A 23,765-nucleotide genomic window follows, 5' to 3' on the forward strand; every position below is an offset into this window, starting at 1 on the left:
AGCTTTTGTACCCTCAGACCTTACACTGAAGAGCTCCAAACTCCGGAGACCCTTCCTCAAGTCTCAGGAAATCACAACCACCCAAAGATCACAAGAAACCATACCTAGGTGCAATCAGCAGAGGTTTATTAGGGGAGAAACCTGGCAGCCAGCGGTCTCACCACGCACTCGTGCAGGAGTGGGGTTCGACCCCAACATCCAGTCCGTGGAGGGTTTTAAAGGGAAAAACCACAAACCAGGGGAGTGGGGAGGGGGTGAGGGGTTGCCAAGGATACATAACATAAGAATAGCGAAACATTCCAGAGAAACTCACCCTGAATGGTTAGTGTCATGTGGAAATCACCCTGCATTCTTCTCAAAAATGTGGTTTTTATCATGTCATTGTGTCCTATCCTGCCATTACCAACTATTTCAGATTAACGATCTTCCGGCTATAGCCCCACCTAGGTGGCAGCATCTTTATCTGTAATCAGGAATGTGTCTTCCTGCCTTGGGCCTCTCCCACCCATAGGTGGGCCTATTGTTTGAGGCTTGATTTAGGGGCAGTGTCCTTCACCTGAAATGTGTCCTGGGGTAGTGAAAGTCTTACATTCAGTTCCGCTTTCTGGAATCTGCACTTCTGCCTAGATCTAAGGGCAAAGAAAAAGTCTACATATTTCATAAAATGGCCTTTATAATTTTTCACTCTACAACACAAACTTCACAACTTTTTTTTTCTATCCATGAGACACAGGGGACTGACAGAGTAGTCATTGTAAATAGAGTTCTTTTAAATAAAGAGATATTAAAAAGTTACATTGAAATATGCTTATCTCCTTTCAGAGTCTGGTATCAAGGTAAACTGTGTCTAGATCCAGGAGTAGCTCTAGGAAAGTGAGGCCCAAGACTTGATTTTTACATATGAAGAGTTGAGAAGCAAGCTTGAAACCTTGGTCACTGCTGTTAAACTAACAAAGCTATCATTAGCCTAGTCATCCACACCATCAGAGAGCTGAGAAGGTTCAATTTCACTGGTGTAAGCAGGAAGTTCAGGCCAAGCAGCTTCTGAATCTATTAAAAATGACAAAAGATTTACTGGCCACCTGGAAAATCACCCTAGGTTCCTCTGTGGTCCTTGCAGACAGAGGTCCTAGGGCAGTATCAGTCTTTGATTGCCAGGTCCAGGAGACCCAACAGACTATCCTGTGGAGGAGGAATTTGGGAGGACTGGCCTACCTTGTCTAGGCAAACCGGGACAATCAACATCCTAGTGTCCTGCCTGTCCAGTTTTAACAGGGTCCTGGCGGTGGGAGAGGTGAAGGGCTGTTTTTTACCCAGTGACCAGCTTGGCCACATTTAAAGCAACTTCCAGTTGGAGTTCTTTGCGGCCCACCATCTTCTTTGGAGATCATAGATCTTGCATGTTTTAATTATTCCTTAATAGTTTACAATAAGTTAGTAGTTTTTATAAGATTAGGATTTTTTTTTATAGCTTTATCCCTGTTAAGCTTGAACATAGAAAAATAACAATTTTTGAATTAAAGCTTTTCTAGTATCAAAATCAGGAACTGGCACCTCTATCACAGGAAGTTTTCTTATTGAACATTGTAAATGCCATATTCAGCAGATCTATGAAGAGTTTGGGGACCATTATGTATTGAGTATATATAGTTTTATTAAACATTATAAATGCTATATTCAGCAAATCTCTAAAGTTTGGGAATAAATCTATCCATTAAGTATATATAAATATACAAACTTTCTTTGTTTCTAGTTACTTGTTTTAAACTCCACTTTGAAAATCTATACAGAAGGCTAAATAAAGCTAATTCTTATAATTAATTACATTAGTACTTAGCATGTTCTAAGTACTAACTAGTTCTGAACACATTATAGAATTTGACCATTTATAATGTGACTATTAACTCGCATGTCTTAATTATTCCTTAACAGTTTGCAATAAGTTAGTAGTTTTTATAAGATTAGGATTTTTATAGCTTTATCCCTGTTAAGTTAGAGCATAAAAAATAACAATTTTTTAATGAAAGCTTTTCTAGTATCAAAATCAAACATTTAATCATACTGTGAACCTGTGTAGACCCTGGGGATTTATCAAATATGCATTTATCAAACATATGGTGTTACTTATATAAATTTTCTAGTGGCTTGTTGAACAGTTAGCAAAGACATAAGTAGTTTGGCATACATCTTAAAATAAGCTTTGTTAATGCGAATAGACCTTTACAACCTTAAATTTTTAATCATCATATACGATATATTCTAAACCAGAGTTGAACCACATGTACAGTATGTTGTATCAAAATATAACCTTAAATTTTTATCATCATACAAAGATCTATACCAACCCAAAATATCTGAAACTTGTTGCTTCCTTAGTCTAAAAAGGGATACAGCAATAAACAGAGAGTTTATTAGGGCTGAGAAGTTTTACAATGGTTGTTCTATGCCATGAGGTCATCTGAAGATGTTGGTTAACCACATGGCACATACTTTAACCTCAATAAAGATGGCTACCAGCCATGTGGCTGCTTACATCTTGATGAGGTCATTGACCAAGATGAAGGAGCCACCTGGTTGCTATTTAAAAACATGTTTTCCTAATAGATCTATTTTTTAAAATTAGAGTTGAATCCAAGTTACATACAGATACATATAGACCTGAGTTCAAGACACACATACATACACACATACATGCACTAATTGAAACACACACACACATATATCCATGTTAATTTTTAATTATAAGCTTTTTGTTATGCATTTAAAGCCAGATTTTTATTATAGATTTTATAGATTTTTTTTAACCATATGAGCAATTTATAAATTCTGAGATAAAAAGTTTACCGCATAATCTTGAGGTTTTCTTTTTTCAGAGCAGAGCACAGATAAATCATAGAGATAAAAGATTTTTAAGAGTAGAAAGTAGAGAAAGTGGAGCAAGTTTGATGTATCATATTTGGGGATTATTGGTTTGTGCATAACTACTGTGGTTATGATTTGTGAGAATTTGGAAATCAAGTTTGCCGATTTCTTGGCCATCGATCTTTACTGAGGCCAAGCTGTTGTCAGTGAAGGAAGAGAGAAAGGGTTGCAAAACGGAATCCTGTGTGGGTGTGTTCCTATAAGCTCCAAAAGGGAGAGGAGGCTAATGCTGCTAGACTGCAGGCTGGAGCCACAGATAGCCAGGAGAGCCCAGGGGAAGAGGAGCCAGGAAGTGTCTTTAGTAGAGACCCATACTTGTATAGAAAGAAGGCTAGAGCAGAGAAAGTTGTCCACCTGGTGGGATCCCTGAGGGGGTAGAAGTAGGCTTCAGGAGCCAGCATAAGAGAAGGCAAGGAAAGGTTAAAGGACAAGGAGAAACAACCAGGAACTCCACCTTAGGAAGGGTTCCAATATTTCAGAAGCTGCAGGAGTTAGCAGGCAGCTCCTAAGGGGAGGCAAGGAAATTCACAAAGTACAGGACCCAAAAGGCAGAGAGAGAGAGAGAGAGAGAGAGAGAGAGAGAGAGAGAGAGAGAGAGAGAGAGACACACACACACACAGCCGGTAGCTCCAAGCATGAGGAGGCAAAGAGTCCCAGACTGCTGCAGGCAGGACTGCAATCCTAGTGGAGGCATGTAGAAGAAAGATCCAACTATGATACTGAGGAGTTTCAGGAGACCCAGATGCAGCCCAGTGGTTGAAATCCAGACCTTGGAGTTCCAGAGCTGACTCTATGACTTTAGATTACTAAAAAACAAATTTAGAGAGTGAAAACCACCACCGTGAGCCCTGTTAATGAGCATAAGAGCCCATATTGCTAAGCACTGAACTGAAAGTCCAGGTTCATAATTTGATAACAAAAAAAAAAAAAAATGTAACAGTTTTTGAGCATGCTGCTCACAGGTGACATGAAACACTATAAAATGGAACACTGCATGGTCAGGAAAAGTAGAATTGATTATGTTACGTATAATTGAAGGTAGATTTTATCTTCTCACTTTTTTCTTCTTTAATTAGATGGTTAAACTTTAGTAGATCTTCCTAAGTCTTGTGTGCTGCCATATGGAAAGTTTTACCAAAAATGACCAGTGAGCTGGCAAGATGGCTCAGTGGGGAAAGACACTTGGCATCAAGTCTAACAACCCAAGTTCAATTCCTGAGACCCACATGGTAAGAGAGAACCAACTTCCACAGGTTGTCCTGACTGTACATGCAACACACACACACACACACACAAAGGGTAAGATGGCTCAGTAGGTGACATCATTTGCAGCCTTGCCTAACAACCTGAGTTCAACCCCCTTAGCCTCCATGGTGGAGAGTTATGACACCATTGGGTCATCTGATACACTATCCCAGTGTTATCAGAACAAGGAATATTAAAATCAGAGGTTCCAAAAAGTTTGGAAGAGTCATAAGTATATACTAAATTTCTGAAAAACATGTACTAATAGAATCAGTTTTTTTTTCCCCCCACCAGTGTTGGCTAGTTCAGAGAGCCTCTGTCTAGGCCTTCAAAGACAACTTTCACATGTGACAGCCACTGCAGTGGTTCCAATGAGGAGATGCTGGTATCTTAGTGTCCTACTTCTGTGAAGACATCGTGACCGCAACTCTTATAAAATAAAACATTTAATTGGGGCTGGCTTACAGTTCAGAGGTTTAGCCCATTACCAGGAAACATGGTGGCAGACAGACAGATATGGTGCTGGAGAAGGAGCCCAGTGCTCTATATCCAGATAAGCAGGAAGAGAGAGTCACTGTGCCTAACACGAACGTTTGGAATCCCAAAACCCACCTGCAGGGACATACTTCCTCTAACAAGGCCACATGTCCTAATCCTGGTCAAGTGGCTGCCACTCCCTAATGACTAAGCACCCAATATGAGTCCTGGGGGACATTCCTATTCAAGCCACCAGTGTCCCTGCCTGGGAGAATGCACCTATAAAGCCTTTCAGTCCTCCCCCATTGGTGTGGCCATTAGGAAGGTTCAAGGGTGCCTGTTCCAGCCAGCATCCATGAGTCTCTCTGGCAGGTACACACATGCACAAAGATAAACGGTTTGTTAAAACCACTGCAATCTTCAGGTTTGTCTCACTACTGATCTGAAGCAAAGGATGGAGAGTCTCTTTGTGTGTGTGTGTGTGTGTGTGTGTGTGTGTGTGTGTGTGTGTTTTGTTGTTTTCAAGACAAGGATTTTCTGTGTATCCCTGGCTGTCCTGGAACTCACCCTGTAGAGCACACTGGCCTCAAACGAAGAGACCTACCTGCCTCTGTCTCCCAAGTTCTGGGATTAAAGGTGTGTGCCACCACTGCCTGGCTAAAAGGATGCAGTTTTAATTTCATGTTCAAAGGCTGCTGAAGGGCTCTTCTGACTTGGCAGTGTGTTACATAACATTAGCCTGGTACCCAAGCCTTCCTTATGACAGTGGTTTCCGAAAGCTGTCACACAGGTACTCTGTGCTGATAATCGAGGCAGGTATGTGGGAAATGACCCCCAAACTTACCTGCAGGGTTTTCCTTCAACAGGGCACCAGTATATACCTGTACATGGCCGTTCTTCCACAGGAACACTGAAGGTCACTAAGTTCCAGATCAGCCCGGCTACTTAACAGAAACTTCACCACCACTAGGGAGAGCCACCTGCTTTAGTTTCTAACATGCTCTCTTCAAAAGCCGGGAGGAATTCTAAATGGAACTGGATAGAATGGTGTGGGGAATCTCAAGCACATTTTACATGCCTCCACGGCTGGCTGACTCAGTAGTTTTGAAGTGATGACCAGAAATGGGGTGTTGTTCCCTCATTCTTCAAAAGCTCCCAGTAGCCTCTGATATAGGCCTGAGCATGCTACTACCAGGGTTCAAGATTCCCATCACTGAACAGAGGGCAGAAGACACAAAGAGCACTGTGAAGTGCTGTCTCCCGGACATGCCATGGTCGCTGCACCATGAGCTTACTATAGTTACGATAACCTGCACAGCATGAGGCCAACATGCAGTGCTAATTAAACCCAGTGGGCTTAAAAAAAAGGACATGAAAGGGGGTCATATTGGGGTTACCTGGGGGAGGGGGGTTGCATATGATCAAGATACACTGTTTGCATGTATGAAACTCAAAAGAACAAGTTAAAGGTGAAAACCATTTCACTAGTCATGGCTCATGTCTAAGACCCCAGCCCTCGGGAGGTGTATCTACGTCACGTGAGCAGATGTTCTCCATATGGAGTTCTAAGCCATCCGAGGATGCACAGCAAAGACATGTCTCAAACCAACTGGACCTTCTCAAGAACTCTGCCATCTGCAGAGCGTGTGTGGAATGGGAACATGTGAGGTGCCGAGAAGAGAAACTGCACGGACAGAATCCCAGCAGAACACCCGCAGGGCAAACACATCACAGGAATACAACGGTTATCTTCAAATTTAAATTTATTAAGACATTCAGCTATGTCTGTCAGTCTACATCCAAATTTGCTACTAAAAACAAAGGAAAACCACATCCCACGGTAAGAATACCAAGTCTGAAATACACTTTTTTTTTTTTTGAGCCAAGCTTATTGTATAAATAAATGACTAGTTTCTTTTCATATCAAAATCCCATAAAAAAATTACATCCCCCCTCCCCAGTTCTACCTGTAGCCATGATGAATGTAAAAATTTAAATATGACACATCCTTGTCAAAGAAAGGGTGCAGAGTGTATGAACAGCTTCCAAAGTGGTGTTTGCAGAGTGGGGTCATACAGTGCAGTACTCATTCCCGAAATGCAAACACTGCCATAATTTAACACTGCTTTTGATTCAGTTGCAAAAATTAAACTTCACACAGGATTGGACAGTACACCCAGGGCCTTTATCAGTGCCCTAAAGCCCCTCCCACTTTGGCCTCCATTGTTAAAGTGGACTCCAAAGTGTTCATTAGAGTTTTAGTTTACTTCACACAGCCAACAAAGTATACAATATATTAACAAAAGTTACATCAAAATAACAAGGACACCAGCATCAAATTCAAGAGTCTCAGGTGACAGGAGCGCACCCGCAAGGCCCAGTGCACACCCGCCCCTCCTCCCAGGCACACCCTGACATATGTGCGCCTCCATCTCAGGGTACAGTCAATGTGTCTACATCTTTGATTTCATTGTGGTTCTGTAGAAAACTCCAGAATCATTTGGTGGTTTTAATCAACTGAGGGAAAGGGGAGCGGAGACAAGAGCTGGCCATCACCCTACTATACAATCGGAGCTGTCCTGCCCCGTGGGAAGGGGAAAGCCAGGCCCACCTCTGCCTTCATCTTCCCACACTGACCTCCAGATCTTTGTCCTCTTAGCCCCCTTCAAGCTCTCAGACCTGATTTCATTATCCCTCACAAATCAGGGGCCATTCCTGAAGTTGCGGAGGTTAGTTTTTCTTGGCAAACCTCTACAAAGCATCAGCATAGAATGTATAAATACATTTGATTAGTGTACATTGCAAAACGTCTCCAACAACATGAAGTGGGGTGGAGAGCGGGTGGGTCCACTGAGTACCCCTGGAGCAGATTCTTGGAATGTCAGGCTCCTGCCCAATCCTCTCCTACATTCACTCTTCAGATCTGTGCGTGGACCCCTACCTTGGGTGGCCTTCTCCCAAGTGGTACAGAGCTCCAAGCCTGTTTCTCCTCTAGGCAGACTCGACAGGACACGCTTCACCTTCTGGAATCTGAGAATCCTCTCCCAGACCAGCAGCTCCTTCCTGGCTAGCTGAGCTTCTGTTGATGTGTTCACTACTGTCCCCAGAACCCTCCTGGGTCCCAGTCCCTGGCGGACTCTCATGGTCCGGGGGTTCAGGACCTTCCTGAAGTACAATGTTCTGCTCAGCTCCCGCAGGAGGCTGTGGAGCCTGTTCCGTCCCCAGTCCTGGAAGCTGGGAGGAGTTTTTGAGATGGCAGTGACACAGAGGGCAGGTATCCTGAACATACAGCCATTTCTTAAGACATCCTGCATGGAAGAAATGACTGCAAGGTGTGATCACAGCGGATTTCATGTCCTAAAAGAGAGGTCGAAAGAGGTACCTCAGAAACGTCAGCCATTTCACCTTTCTGATGCCACCCCCACAAGCTCTGACCTCAACATAATCTTTATAGCACAAACAGAAAAACTGCGGCACAGACTTAGAATATGGCTTCGCTCTTAAAGCTGCTATCAGAGGAGCCCTTACACAGTAATGTAAGAGACCCTGTGGACGAAGAAGCAACCAGGAGTAAAGAGAAAGAAACTGGATCCTAAACACGGGACACAGAGGGTGGGTGCACTACGCTCCAGGTGAGACGGTGTGAGCCGTTGCTCTAAGACAGTAATTGCAACCTCCGGAAATCTAATGCAGACAGGACTTTTCCCACAATTATGCGGCAATGCAGCTAGAGACTATTCCACGATGAGCCTATATGCAAGGAGACAAAACTCAGCCATGGAACACCAGAGTGTTGGCAAGGAAATGGCAATTGTATCAGGGCCGATGTGCAGTCATTATAAAATTGCTCTGTGTAACCAGCGCTCTTCAGAGTTTCACTCTATTCTCGGGCTGTACCAGACCTACACAGTTAGAAAATATGAACCATAAATCTATACTTGGAACAAGTCCCATGTGTGACTTTTAGGTGTTCATGCTTGACCAACATGAGGACAAATGGTGACACCCTCTTTTGGTGTCAGTATTCCTCGGGGAGGGAGGGCCTAAGACAGGAATTTAAAACCCATGGATTTTTTTTTTTTCAACCACTGTTTAACATCCACAATCAAGGAAGTGTGAATATCCCCCAAATTCCTTGCCAAGAGCTGGTAATACCCAAGGGGTAGGGGAGAGGCAACTCTGAAGCAGGGAGCCATCCACACAAAAGCAGGCAGCCAGGAAGCTAAGCAGCTCCACTCTTGTGTTCCATGTGTGAGCAGCAGGTAGTTCCAGCACTTCAAAAAAAGTGATGTGACACCAGGGACAGCAAAGGGGACTCTCGGACCCCACACAGGAGAGCAGACACGGCTGCACAAGCCGACTGTGCCAAACTTGGTTTTCCCTTGGGATCCCTGAGGACAGAGAGGCTACAAAAGACATGGATTCCAGGTCAGGAGCACAGAGAAGGACGGACAGGGACAGGCCTGGGGCCATACTCCTTCTCAGTGCACTCAAGGGTTGGCTAACATACAAAAAGGTGTTCTCAGAACTCATTTAAAAAGTGAAAGCTTTATGTTACTGTGAGAAAAGATTCGTGGTAGTTTTATATATCCACACAAACACCTACCTACCCACAGCATCTGCACTACAAGGTGGCCCTAGAGGAAAAGCATTTCTGCACACACACTGCCCCATCTATGGCTGTCTGCCACCAGCCTACATTCCCGGCGATTTTAACTAGGGGCCTGGTTGCAGCTGTTGCCAGGTAATTTTGTCTACACCTCCAGCTTAATGCTAAACATGCAATTCAGTCCCCCTGACAGGTGACTGGGGAGCAAACTCTAACTGTATACATTTCTAAGATGACTTATCTTTCACTTGTACTAGAGGGCAACCATTGTCTCGGGGTCTGAGGCCAGTGCTGTATGGATGGCAGGCAGCCTGTCCATTCTCAGCAAGATTCTGACAGCCTGCTAGTATCAACACTTCCCAAACCCTACAAGACTAAAAGTCTCTGATAAAGAACAGCACTCATTCAGCACCACCATAAAGTCTGGACACTTCTTCCCCACCCAGAAGATATTCGGAAGAGTCAAAATCTTGGCACAGCACTTTTCTGAAGTTGCTGACTCCTGGTTGCTAGGATATATTTAATCACACATACACATGAACACTGTGTCTGTGTGTGTAGTCAGTAATAAATATAAAATACACCTAACCTGTTTTTCCTTTATTTATGGGTGAGCAATAATGTTGAAAACAATAATAATTAGAACTTGAAAGACTTTATTAAAACTGAACTTAGAACTAAAATGGACCAGGTCTTCAATAATCTAATCTGTGAGCCCCATTATCTTTTTCCAATCCAGAAGTTAATTGTGCCTGGAAACTTATACTGACACTGGTGTGTGCTGCAGCCCCATGGCCTACCCCACCTGACCTATCCAGCAGACCCCCACGGAGCAGGTCACCTGGTAACAGATGGCGCAGATGTCGTTGTGCTTCTCCAGCTGCTCTTTCGTGGCGATGGGGAGAGACTTAATCTTAGTCACAGCGTCCCTGCGGAGGAGGAAGCTCTTCCAGCCCAGCTGGGCTCGAAGCCACACATTGTAATAGGAATGGATGAAGATGATCATGGAGCCCATCACGGTCCACTCTCCAAAGATGGTTTCGGAGACGCCGTAGGCCACCACACAGAGGGCTACAAGAAACTCCAGCAGGCGGTAAGTGCCATTCACATAGTAGATGACATCGTCCATGTTTTCCACGGGCTCTTTGCGGAATTCCTCAACCATAAATAAGACGTAAATAAAAAGTGTTCCCAGAACCTGGGGAGGAGGTAGTACATACATTGAGAAAGACTGTAATTGGAAGAAAAACATTCTCCTTAGATTCAAAATAATAACGCATGCACTCTTGGTACCCACTGAAGGTTGTGTGTGGGGGTGGTAAGGGCCAGTTACTGAGACAGCAGACGCTACACCTCCAGGAGCAGTGTCAGTGTCCTCAGGCCCACCCAACCCTACCAATTCTCCCTGACCTTCCTCGGTCCTCATCCGCCCGCTCCTTGTCTCTCATACACTTCACCTCTACAAGGAGGACAGAAAGCATCATTTCCAGACCAGGCTCCTCTTACTAACAGAGAGCTTGCCACACCGGGGAGATGCTGTTCCTATGTACAAAACACATGTCTGTGTGGTACACACACTAGCTATGCATGTTGACAGCACACACCATGTGTGTACCTATGTGAGTTGTATAGATTGTATTGCAAGGGTATTCTGAGTAGACATTTACTTTGAAAAGCCCATTCTAAACAAGCTCTAAGATATTTCAGTGTTACGTTTTTGTTTTGTTTTTTTGTTTGTTTGTTTGTTTTTGTCAATTTAGGATTTATAAAACAACCCTGTATCATTACCATTTCAAAAAAAAAAAAAAGTAAAAGTCTACATTTTTCTGTTGTTGCTGTTTTTTGTTTGTTTGTTTGTTTTGTTTTGTTTTGTTTTTGTGCACTTTTGCCATAATGGCATCAAAACCAATACTCCAACCGCCTGGAAAAGAAAGCTTGCCCAGGAGACACAGCTTGAGCACTCGGCCACCATTAAACTCCCTTGAGCCAGTGCTGAGGAAGACGGAAAGCACAGTGCACCGTGTTTACCACGGATGTCAGGGCCGGCAAACGGGCTGAGAAAACACACTATGGCCCTGATGCTCAGTCTGGACAGAGAGAAGGCAGGTGTGTAGCTGGCTCATGATTATGATGATGTAGATATTGCCAACAAAATTGGGATCACCTAAACTCAGTCCAGATGGCTAATTCTAAATACCCTTTTCACCATAATAAAACGAAACCAAAAGGCCTTTATCATTATCCCAAGTAAACACCACTGGTTTAGGTAACATTTTCTAAAAGAAGTATTTCATGACACATAAACCTCAAGCTTGTAATCGTAGACATCTCTGGCCACAGGACAGTTTATCCAGCATATCCACAGCACACTTTGCTCGCTATGCAGGATGCTCTAGTAAAGAACGCAAAGTGATGGCCGCCCGACGCCACTCACTCATCTCAGAAGAACTACAGGCAACCAGGAGGTGCAGTATCACTGTGAGGCTCACCTGGAGAGAGGTAAGGATGCTGCTGGAGATGATGATGAGAAGCCAGAAGTCCATGTGGAAGAACTGGCAAATCATGTAAGCCATGTACGCAGGGAACACAAGGAGGAACAGGCAGAGGCTCACAGCACGGAAGTGTTTCCACAGACTCCTGGACAAGTCATAAGAGTTTCTTATAGTAAATCCGTTCACACACTGCTTCCTCACCACCGTGGTGAGGGGACAACGGGCTGTTCCTGAGTTCTGGAGTCACTTGTGGTGGGCTAGGGTTTTCTCGTGGCTTTTCCCATTCACTATAGCTACCAGCGGCCTTCTACTGCTATAAACCACTAAAGGTGGAGCATGCAGGGTCGGGGTACCCAATGGTCTACTTCTGTTTTCCTCCCACAGCCAAGAGGGAGGGAACCCTGTTTCAGGGAATACTGCTGCAACCACAAGTAACACCAACTCCAATGACAGCCCAGACCCTCAGGCAAGGCTCTGCATCTGCCTCTGGTGGAGAAGGAACAGAGTGCATCTGACTCAGCATCTTGTGGGGATGCAGAACCACACCTGCTACTCAGTTCTCATTGTGGGGCAACTAGGGGCTTTTTCTCACCAGCTTTTATAAACTTTCTATAGTGTTCAAGCATTTCCATCAATATGCAAAATTAATTGATGTACTCTTTAAAAGACACTTTCAGAAACAGCAAAATATTAATTGTAGCCAGGTCAAGGTAGCTCTGTGCAATGACTTTTTAGCTGAGCCCACCCTTAAACACCTGACATGTTTTATGGAGAAACCTCCAACTTTAAAATCAATCCCCAGTAACTGTAATTAACTTCGATCACTGAGCCTGACGGACACACAGCCAAGAGCTAGAGCAACAGGAAACTGACTTTTCCAGCTACAGTGCCTTTAAAGAGGATGTCATAAAATGCTTGCCCCGCACGCAGTCGTGGGCACTCAGGCAAAGTTGACAGCTGTAATTCAAAGCCGATTTAAAAACTCCGCCCTCACAGTTCTACCTCCGAGCAACAAATTCAAATGTAGTTCTAGAAGCAATCATCAAACTGTGGATGGAATGCTGGGAAATATACTGACACTCAATTTTAACCAGTCTTTTCTGGAATTTCTTGTATGAGCTACAAACCAAAATAATATTGTTAGTTTTGTGTGTTTGTTTTAGGTGCCAGATACTAATCTAAAGTCTCCAAACAGTCTAAGCAAGTCTTCTACCACTAAGCCAGACACTCCCGGTATGCAAAGCAGGACATGGAAGCAATAACAGTTTGGTTTTTAGGTCTTTTACAAATGTCTAGAGCCACAGCCACTGCTCTGTCAGCTCAGTTGTTAGAGTGCTCGGCTAACACCCGGGGCAGCAGGTCTGTAGTTTGGGTGCAGCCATGGAGAGACAAGAGGATCCTGGGGGCTGAGCAGCCAGGCAGTGCAGCCAATCAGTGAGCTTTGGGTTTAGTAAGAGACCCCGACCCAATGTCAACCTGACACATAGCCCGCCAGTCAGCCAGGTACACAAAAGACAGACAGGCATGCGCTCGCTCGTTTAGACCCTCTGATCTGACATCAATCTCTGGCTTCCACAAACATGACTACATACCTGTACACGCCCCACAGAAGAGTGAACAGTATTTTTTAAATAATAAAAGTAAATATAATTTAAGCTTTTTCTTAATATGAGATGTACACAGATCCAGCTCCCAATTTTATTTGGTCCCATATGGCATCAAGAATCTCCATTAGACCCTCTGCCCATATGCTGCAACTTCCTAAAAGACCATGAAAGGAGCTGGAATTCTCTAAGTACCTGTGTTTATGAACCCAATCCTCCTTCTTCGCTTGCACTTTCCCCTAGCGCTCTGCCCCCTTTAACTGGCATTACATAGGATACAATCACACATTATGCCATACATTTACTAGGCGTTCTTATACCTTGAAAGGCTGAGGAGATGGCTCAGTGGATAAAAAACTGGCTATATTAAGTTTGAGGACCCCAGTACAGATCCCCAAAGTCCAATGTCAAGGCCAGTGGGGTGGCTGCCTATGTTCACGGTGTTCAGGAGATGGAGTCTAGACTACCCAAAGCAAGACTAGACTCCATCATCAAGCTCTAGTTCAGTCAGACTTTGCATCAGTCAATTAGGTAGACAGAGATCGAGGAAAAAACCCAGCATCCACCTCTGGCTGAAACATGCACACATGCACGCAAAGGCAAATGTAACACACAAACAACACACAAAGACACTGACTAGCAAGTTTGCATCCATCCTTCAGGCTATAGGCAGTATGTGGAAAGAGGTTACATTAACTGAATCAAAGGTTAGGCTTTTCCTTACTTGTCTCTAGATGCCCCCAGTGCCAAAACAATGGGATCTGCGATCTCCAACATGGACTGCAGGATAGAGGCAACAACGATGAAGAGGATGATGCTGAGCAGGAACGCACGGTGAACCACCTGAAGTTCTATGAGCCCTGTCTGCACTGCCAGGATCAGCAGAGTGACTCCTTCCGTCATCCCCCTGACGGGCAGACATATGCACAAGTAAGTTCATATTCCAACCATCGCTGAACTCCAAGCCGGCACTCCAAGGGCCCTGAATGCTGATTACATAGTTTTAAATCTATTCTGACATTTCAAGCTAAAGTCCTATCCATATGCAAACTAACTTCTTGCCCCACTGCATCACTGTAGTGGCACACATCAATTTACACACATCCTTATGTGTTCAAAAGCATGCTGTTGGTTTAGGATACAAGAAAGAAAAGAACGTATAAAGTAAACAATTCCTAAGCAGTCTGTCACTGAGACAGATCCTCTGCTCCTCATAGATAGCCAGTGGAGTGTAAAGATTTACAGCATCACTTACACACTCATCCTTGTCTCTGTCTGCCACACACACACACTAAATATAAAAGTACTTATTTAAAAAATATGTTTTTGTTTTCACCATCTTGGAGAAGAAAATATCCCCTTAAAAAGACAAGAAGCCGTAGACAGCACAAAGACAAATCTTTTTGCAATTCAGTTTTCATATGGAATAATATATACCAAGTCACAAGACTTGATAATATCCAATTGGTTTGGTTATAAAAAAAAAAAAAACCCACATAAATGAGAAATGATGGGCATAGTTTTTCATTTTTAAAACTGCATTAGAAAATCCTTCCACATGTGACAGCACTGCACACTGCAGCACGAGAAAGCAAGCACACTGATCTGAGAACATATACCAGTAAATCTGTCTGGAGAACTTGTGCTAATAAATCACTGAATACCGAGGTACAATGCACAAACCTGTCAACTCAACAATCCTACAGATGGTCTACACAAAAATCAAAACACAATATAAGAAAACAGTGAATCCTGGGATACAGTCTGTAACACCACAGGAGCACTCAGCAAAAGTGGAACAGACACAGCAGGAAAACAAAAGACATCAGGAATCTAAGTATTAAGGCGGCATAAAAAATGGATCAGTCAAGTGCAACATGGGTCTTATTGGGATTTTATTTGAGCAAAGTATTAAAAAAATCCAATAGAGGAATCAGAATAACTAGATATCAAGGTTCTGGTATAAGGATGATTTGACTCTAGCTGTACCTTTGTGAGGACATTTACAGATGAGGCTGGAGAGATTGCACAGTGGTTAAGCATACTGACTGCAGTCTACCTCCTAAGACCAACATAGTAGCTCACAACTATCTATTATTCCAGTTCCACAGGATCTGATGCCCTCTTCTGCTCTCTTTAGGCATCAGACATGTATATGGTACACAGACATGCATGCAGGCAAAACACACTCACATATATTTAAATTACAGACTGAAACTTTTAGGAGAAAAATTACACACAATGTTGCATCTTGGATTTTCTCCAAAGATGTTCAGCTAGGCAGAAAGGTTAATTGTGCTCCCTTCAAGAATTGTTAATTCTCATCAAATCATCCTTTGACAGCTGAGGGAGTCTGAATAAATTTGGTTCATACACACACACACCCCAAAAACAAAAAGCCCTTGGGGGAGAAAGCTTTAAACAGAAATCAGATTTTAACAGAAACATGTATGTTTCAAATGGGAAAAGGCAAGCTTTCCAAATTCTCAAAATCTAGAAAAGCAAAATATCCAATATTTATCATAATACACATATAATTAAAATGCATTTCTACATTTTAATTTAGTTACTGTTTTTCACAGTACTTCAATCCCAATATTGCAACTAACCAGACAAGAAACAAAAATTTAAAAACTCCATTTTCTCTAAAACTCAAAGACATTCATGATTAATTACTATATAGAAGGTTCAGATGGTAAGTGAACAGTTTACCTATTCATGGCAGGATCGTTCATGAACGCTCGATATCCCTGCAGGTAGAACTTACAGAGTGTCAGAACACCCAAGGCAACAAAGGACACGGTGAAGACCAAGCCCAGAAGGGAGTAGGGCGTGCTGCAGCACTCGGCGATGCTGGAATGGGAGAGAGGGAGGAGGCTGAGTTCTCTATCTGTGGCAGACAGCATCTTAAGCCTTTACATTTCCAGAGTTTGGTTAGATCATCAGAAACTACCACAGATCCAAACCTGAGATGGCTTCACCCATTACCCCATAAAGAAGTTAGTTTTCCATTTTGCTTTGTTTGTTTATTTGTTTGAGCAGGATTTCACTTATGTATCCCCGACTGCTTGCCCCACACCCTCTTTGTTGGTTATATAGATTTGTTCTGACAGGATCTCTCAGCATGCAGCCCTGGGTATTTGCTTGCTAACTTCCTTCCTTATTTGTTGGGACAAGACCTCACTTTGTAGCCCTAGGTGCTTGGAACTCACAGGGATCCACCTGCCTCTGCCTCCAGATGCTGGGATTAAAGAAGACCATCATGCTTGGCTACCATAAATAATTTAAGCCATTTTACCACATACCGTTGTAAACTAGAAGTCTTCTACCTCTTCAGCAAATATTTATTATGCAGTAGCACATCCCAGCGAGGTCTTTACTTTTCATTATCTACCACCTTCAAGTGCAGTAAATTTCAAAAACTGCCTTGCCCACACCTCCAGAACCATATAATTTCACATGATGGCAAATATTCCAAAGGGACCTGCTATGTATGTGCACGTTGTCATGACAACTGTTGGCTGTTCCACTAGCTCAAACTATACTTCTCAGTAGGGGCTTCTCAGAACTCCCTATCTGACCAATCATTATCGAGCAAGGGCCTTCTTACTATCCACTCACCCCACAAATATAGCAGTATTGACCACACTATGGGGGCCACAAATCTTTATTTAATTTGAGTATAGATACAAGAATTTAACTTTAAACAGCTACTTTGTGAGCATACCCAGGAATACAGTTCATGGTCCTTAAAATATTGTTGCAATTTTAAAAATTAAAAATCAAACTTTGATAACATAAACAAACATTAGGCTTATTTAATATTGAACTTGTCATTAAAATATATTTGGTTTTGTTGATATTACCTGTTTACAAAAGATATTAATAATTAAAATGTCTAATTTTTACAATGTACAATCAAGCATTCATATGAACACAATACACATACACACACGCTCAATAAATGAATAAATAAGATAGCAAACCAGGAATAAACACTTATATAAACAGAGAGCTAAGCATTTCAAAGTCATAGATACCACAGTGGGAAAGAACTCAAATGATACACCGGAAGTAAACTGAAACAAAACAAAAACCCTAATCTAGGGTCAAAGAGATAGTGCAGTGGGTATTTACTGCACACCTATAAGGACCCAAGTTCAGATCCCAGCACCCACCTAAAACCCACAGTGTGGCTCTGTGCACTTGTAATCCCAGCACTGCGGGGAGAGGGGAGACAGAGACAAGATGACGGCTACTGGGTCGTGCTAGCTGCAAGCCCAGCTCCAGGCTCAGCAAGAGACTTGTCTCAAAGTAATAAGGCAGAGAATGATGCAACAGGACATCCAGGACTCTCTTCTGCATGTGCATGTCAACACATATGTGCACATACCCCCACATACATGAACAACCTTAAATCCTGAAAACAAAGTGTTTGAATTCTTTGGGGCTTGTCACAAGCCATCTAGGAAAGGCCCACTGTTCTGCACTGGCTGTGATGGGTGAGCTCTGAGAAATGTAGGGTCCTTAGAGACTTCACCCCAGGACTGCTTCTCACTGCTGAGATGCCTTTCCTGTCACTATTGCAAAGTCTAATGATCCCTGGGCATCAGCCCACCCTGTTGGGCAGATTTCTTACAGAATCAGTATGAAGATGTACTTTCATATACTAATGCTATATAGATGAATTGGTGATTTCATAATTCCTGATACTGATTTTATAGAATTCCTAAATTGATATAAGTAATGTCAAGCCCCTATAGAGTAAAAGCTGCAATTAGAGCTCTGTGAACCTTCATGTGTCAAGGGCTAACTGTACTGGGAGAAGAAAAGTCTTTGAACAAATTTACAATCAAGAAAAACATTCCTTCTAGGTTAGGTGTGAGACCATTATCTGGTAACTAAAGGTCATAAACTGGGAATGAACAATTTATTGTAAGTACAAGGATAGAAAATAAGATATTGACTGGTTTGTCTAAACAAAACTTCAAAATAATAAAACACAAGGCAGATGATTTGTCTCTTGACAAAACCGTGCTAACTTGTGTCATAAAAATTACTGCTTTAAACTTATAATGAAGACAGGTAATCAATGTTTGGTGAGACGCTGGTCTTAATGGAAAGACATGTAAACAATTCTACTGGTTTATGACATGAATTATTGCCTTAAACTTATTATGAACTCATGGAATGTAAAAAATGCTTAGAAAGCCATGTGATCAGTTATCCTGAGGAAGTATAAAAACTAAGAACCATAGTAAAACAATGAGGCAGCTTTCTCTGGCTTCACCCAGTATGTGTGTCTTTGCTCTTTGTTTTTTTTTTTTTTTCTCTCTAGTTCATGAAGATTTAAGGAACTCTGAGCTTCTCATCTGGCTATCCAGGGGCCCTTGAACCAGAGAGAAAACAGCCATAGTAACTGACTTCTTTTCTTAATCCCCTGCTGCTAACAACAGGAGTCAAACTACCAGAATCCTGTGGCTTTTTGCTTTAGAAAAGCAAAGAGTCAAAGAAAGAGAAAATCTGCCAAACGGTAAGCAACTATTGCCCCCTGCAGCTGCCGATGCCACCTATCCATGCCTGCCTCAGTCTACCCTAGATGTCTGGCTGGTCACTGGCAGGGTCTAAATAGGAAAGTACTTTAGGAGATATCCATTCTTCCAATTATTTTATTATCTCAATACTGAGCAAAACATGAAGAATATGTGGATATGGTCCAAGCGCACAGAACAGGCACAGGTACTGAACCAAGACCTGGCTTAAGTAGCAGCTGTGCCTCTTGTCACAGTGTCATCAGAGAGATGCTCTCCTGCAGTCTCCACACTGTAAATAGAAAATGGCAATAAAGGTCCCTGTCCCTCAAGAGTGCTAGAAAGACTACATGGGAGAAAAAATGTAGCAGGTAGCATGTATTAAAAACTGAACAGGACCCTGTCTCGAACCCCCCCCCCCCAAAAAAAAAAAAAAAAACTGAACAGGACTATCATTTAAGTAACATATCCACAAATCACTTGCTGTACCCTGGTCCCCATGGCAGCTGAATACAAAATACTTCAGTCCACATATTCCTTCACTCCAGACCTAGGCCCCACACAGCTGAAATCCCATCTTGATTAAATACAGTCCTGTGATATTGCTAAAAGTAGTCTGTACACCTGACTTCCCAGACCCAAGTTCTCAGACTTCCAAGGGTAGATTACCTTGTCAGGAAAAGAAAGAGAAGTCTCTCCCGGGATGCGGGCTGATCTCGGGTGCTGAAGTAGGAGTAGATCTGAAGAGCAAATAAAACAAGCCAGAAGACCATGAAGAGCACGGGGACCACCAGCTGGTTCCACAGGGACATTCCCAAGGCCAGAAGGCCGTACACCTCTACTACCTGAAGAGGAAAGAGAAGGCTGCTTTAGATTTCAAGTACTTACAAAATACACAGCTCATTCCTCCCACAGGGCTACTGTCACTAGACTCCTTCAGAGGTGAACACATAGTAGGCAACACGATTTCCTATGTGCTGAATTTCACATTCTTGTTCACACATGGTATGTGTGCACGGGTCAGTGACAACACACTGCCCCAAGGGTCGAGAGAGAAGGCTGGATTCAAAACTAAACAACCTCAATGATGGTTTTGAAGAAAGATGGATTATGATCATGTCTCATCAAGATACTAATTAAGAAAATGGGGGGTGGGTGAAATGGAGGGTGGAGTGGGGCTGGAGAGATGGGTCTGAGGTTAAAAGCACTGGCTGCTCTTCCAGAAGACCCAGGTTCGAGTCCCAAAACCACATGGCAGTTCACAATGCTCCGTGGCTCCATGACTTCAGTCCTAGGGGATCCGAAGCCCTCTACTGGCCTCCAAAGGCATCACACAGACAGGTGATGCATAACAGACATGCAGGCAAACATTCATATACATAAAATAAAAAGGTTTATAAAGGGATTGCTCAGGGTTGGCGGCTGAATGTCACAGCTGTGACGCGGGGTGCTTTATCTTTGCTGTCCTCATTACAGAGGAGCAAAGAGAACTTCTCAGCATGTCTGTCCCATAGACAAACCCATTCTCTCTCTTCTCTTGCTTCCCCCATGTGTTTGCCATGCACCTGTCTCACCTTTTTTATTTGGTGTGCCAAATATGCTATCAGGTGAAAGTTTACACTTCTAAAAGCCACTAAATTCAAAAGTCACAAAGCTTATCAGTTTATAACATTTCTCGCAAATCTCATTAAAAGGAATCATTAATTACTGAATGAATTCTTAATTATTACATCTGCGATGAGACTTGTAAGCAAGTTTCTAGGGTTCCTGTTCAGGCACCAGGCTCCGGTGAGCCAGCACCACTGGTCTACAAACCCTTAACCCAGCAGCCAAAGGAATCTCTTGATGTGAAGCCTGAGCATTTCAATAAAATACAGAGCTGGAAGTGCAGTGTCAAAACACGCTAATGCTCACTTCTAACTATTCTATTTTCCCAGACCCCATGCCCCCCCCCTTTACGTGTATGTGTGTGCTTGTGTAAGTGTATGTGTACCATGTGTATCAAGGGACCTGCAGAGGCCACAAAGAGCATCAGATGCCCGGGCACTGGGATTACGGGGTATGTGAGCCATCATGTGTGAGTTGCAAAAGCAGTAAGCCCTGTCAACTGCAAGCCTCATGTTTGTGATTTTTCTAATTTAAATTCTTCGTCAGTAAACATACTTTTTTCTACAATCTGGTCAAAATTATTTTTTTCACATTTAGAAAATATTTAAGTAAACTGTGTGACTAGCTGGAACATGACTGTTAGGAGCCAACGTAACCAAAGTAGACAGTAGGCTGCTGCTCTTCCAATCACGAACACATCATTTAAAAGCCTGACATTTTCCATTTCTTGCTTATGCAATTCTCAAGTCATAAATTTTATAACCTGTAATTTATGTTCACCCATCTCACCCTAGTGACGTGTGAACCACATAGCAACCACTCAGATCACCATGACCTTGAGAAACAAAGACACTGTCTTATGGCCATTAAATATTTGATGTAAATAAAGGTTTGCAAAATGTCTACTCTGCTATAATTCAGAATTGTTCCACACCGTAACGATCTGAAGACAAAATGCAGGTCTTGAGTTGACACGTCCTAAATACAAACACAGCCCTTCGCTGTGAGGCACCTCAGTGCTAAGCAGTGTTCTACTGCGGGGAGACCACCTACATTAATCACTGAGCATGAGAGAAGAGCAGAGAATCAGGCTCAGGCTCAGGGACTAGTACCCAAAGGTCTGCTGGCAGAGCACAAGATAGCACCTCTTCCCCAGGAGTATTAATTTGGTCCATCTGAGAGTTTTCTGTAAGTGAAAGTCATGCACACAGCCAAGAGGTGAAAGAGAAACCAGACCAACACCTTTCATCTCTTCATTTACAATGAAGCTTATCAATTGGTCAAAGAGAAGCAATTCTCTTCTTAATGTCTAACCGGGGATCATCTGTCCTAGAGCAAAGGCGAAGAAAGGAGAAAGACAATTACAAGCAGCACATTCTGTGTGCCAGCCTCTGGCACTGCTGCTAAATGGGACCTATCACTCTGTAACCCCAAGCCGTGTAGCTTCCCAGGTTAAACAGGCTAGGTAAGCAAAGGGAAGACACCGTTGACACAGTAGTACCAGAAAGGAAATCAAGGAGTGCCTGTCAGGTATTTTTTTATTTTTGTCTTTACTATACTAGCTAAGCCATAACACACATCGCCTGCCTGCCACAGAGCTTATCCGAATCTCAGGGCTACTCTGAAGAGAGGAGAGTATGGTGTTATGGTATTATCAGCTTGGTTTTACAGAAAGTAGAGAGAAGTGATTATGCCAAGGTCATATAGGTCAAGAGCAGTCTCGGGGCATGAACCCAAATACTCTGCATCCACAGATTCGCTCCTCCACTGCCTCGTCCGGTGAGAATAGGAGCTGTGACAAAGTGTCCCCACAGCCACAGCCAGAATGAAAATGAAAACAGTATTGCCCTGCGTGTGCCCGGCACTCTTACCTGAACTAACTCCCTGTATGCAGACTTAGCGAGGTTATATGGTACTAAGAGATTAGACCCTAGAAAGTATAGGACTTCCAATCCTGTAAAAATCATAGCAAATTTGTTGATGATGACGATGGTCTCCAGAGGGACGAGGCAGAGTCGAGCCAGCAGAGGAAGCATGTGTGCTGAGAAGAGCCAGATCTGCTTCGTTTTCATGACACAGGAGCATAAGGTGCACACCACTAACTGACCTGAAATGAGGAAGAGATGGCATTAACCCTGAGCATTTGGACAAGATGAGGAGGAAGAGGAGGAAGAGATGAGGAGGAAGAGGAGAAGAAGAGGAGGAAGAGAAAAGAAAGAGGAAGAAGAGAAGGAAGAAGAAGAGGAGGAAGAGGAGGAGGAAGAGGAGGAGGAAGAGGAGGAGGAGGAGGAGGAGGAGGAGGAGGAGGAGGAGGAGGAGGAGGAGGAGGATACTATAGGGCCTGACTTGCTGTCAAGTTTGATGACCTACATTAGATCCCCAGACCACAGGAGAGTAAGAGAACTCTCAAAACAAAGTGTCTTCTAACATCAGTGTGCCCACATGTGTGTTCTCTCTCTCTCTCTGTCTCTCTCTCTTTCACACACACACCAAAAATGTAAAAAAAAATAAAAAATTAAGAATGATATCACAGCTTTTGAAGAAATCTAAAGACTCTTAAGCAGCACTTTAAATCAGATTTTCATTTCATCTAGATATAATTACATATTTGCATGATGAACTTGGAATACTTGCTCCCTAAGGCTGATTCAGAAAATAAATAACCCTCTACAGTTCTTAATCACATTTGCGATGGCTTGAACAGAGAAAGGATTTTTAAATGTCTACTTCAATGTAGTAGCAATGAGTCAGTTGCTGCTTTTCACACAGCTTCTTGTTCAAAGGTTTTTGATACTGAGTATTCTGCAGTATATGCAAAGCATAAAGCCCAAGATAAAGGCTGCCTACCCATCATCACACTTAGACAAGATGCCATCTGTTCGGAGGCTCTTAATCTCTGACTAAACCATGTAAACCTCCCAAATAACCCAATCCCCTGAGAGTTAAGGCTGAAAAGTTTGCACACTTTGCTCTTCTCGGAGGGATGAGGCTCACAGAGAGGAGTACAGAGAAAGAAGTTCTGCTCCTGCCACCTACAGGTAATACCAGCAGCTCCCTAGCCAGGACCACTGGTGAATATGAAGCCTACTGTGTGACACAAGCACATGAAACCCACTGTACGACAGCTGTTCGTATACTCAGTAACCTTCCAGATTTACTCTGCATATGATTATATTAATAACAATAATAATAATATTAATAACATATTAATGTTTTTGTTTGTAAAATATTTTATTATACTTTATTGTTTATGTGGATTATGTACATGTGCACATAC

At 42.9% G+C, this 23,765-nt stretch overlaps 1 protein-coding gene across 4 annotated transcripts in view; it reads right to left on the minus strand.

Annotated features, from left to right (window-relative positions):
* Window positions 1–6,389: 6,389 nt before the first annotated feature.
* Window positions 6,390–23,765, minus strand: part of Rnf145 (ring finger protein 145) — a 44,955-nt gene continuing 27,579 nt past the window's right edge. For all 4 annotated transcript variants that reach the window (XM_034505573.2, XM_034505574.2, XM_076937019.1 and 1 more), the window contains exons 5-11: window positions 22,360–22,595; window positions 19,550–19,725; window positions 16,062–16,202; window positions 14,074–14,256; window positions 11,743–11,890; window positions 10,095–10,451; window positions 6,390–8,001 (exon numbers count right to left, since the gene is read on the minus strand). In XM_034505573.2, coding sequence (XP_034361464.1) covers window positions 7,636–8,001; window positions 10,095–10,451; window positions 11,743–11,890; window positions 14,074–14,256; window positions 16,062–16,202; window positions 19,550–19,725; window positions 22,360–22,595 — 1,607 coding nt within the window. In that variant the 3' untranslated portion in view covers window positions 6,390–7,635. The remainder of the gene's footprint in view (window positions 8,002–10,094; window positions 10,452–11,742; window positions 11,891–14,073; window positions 14,257–16,061; window positions 16,203–19,549; window positions 19,726–22,359; window positions 22,596–23,765) is intronic.

The sequence above is a fragment of the Arvicanthis niloticus genome, chromosome 6 (genome assembly GCF_011762505.2).
Source record: "Arvicanthis niloticus isolate mArvNil1 chromosome 6, mArvNil1.pat.X, whole genome shotgun sequence".
Lineage (NCBI taxonomy): Eukaryota > Metazoa > Chordata > Mammalia > Rodentia > Muridae > Arvicanthis > Arvicanthis niloticus.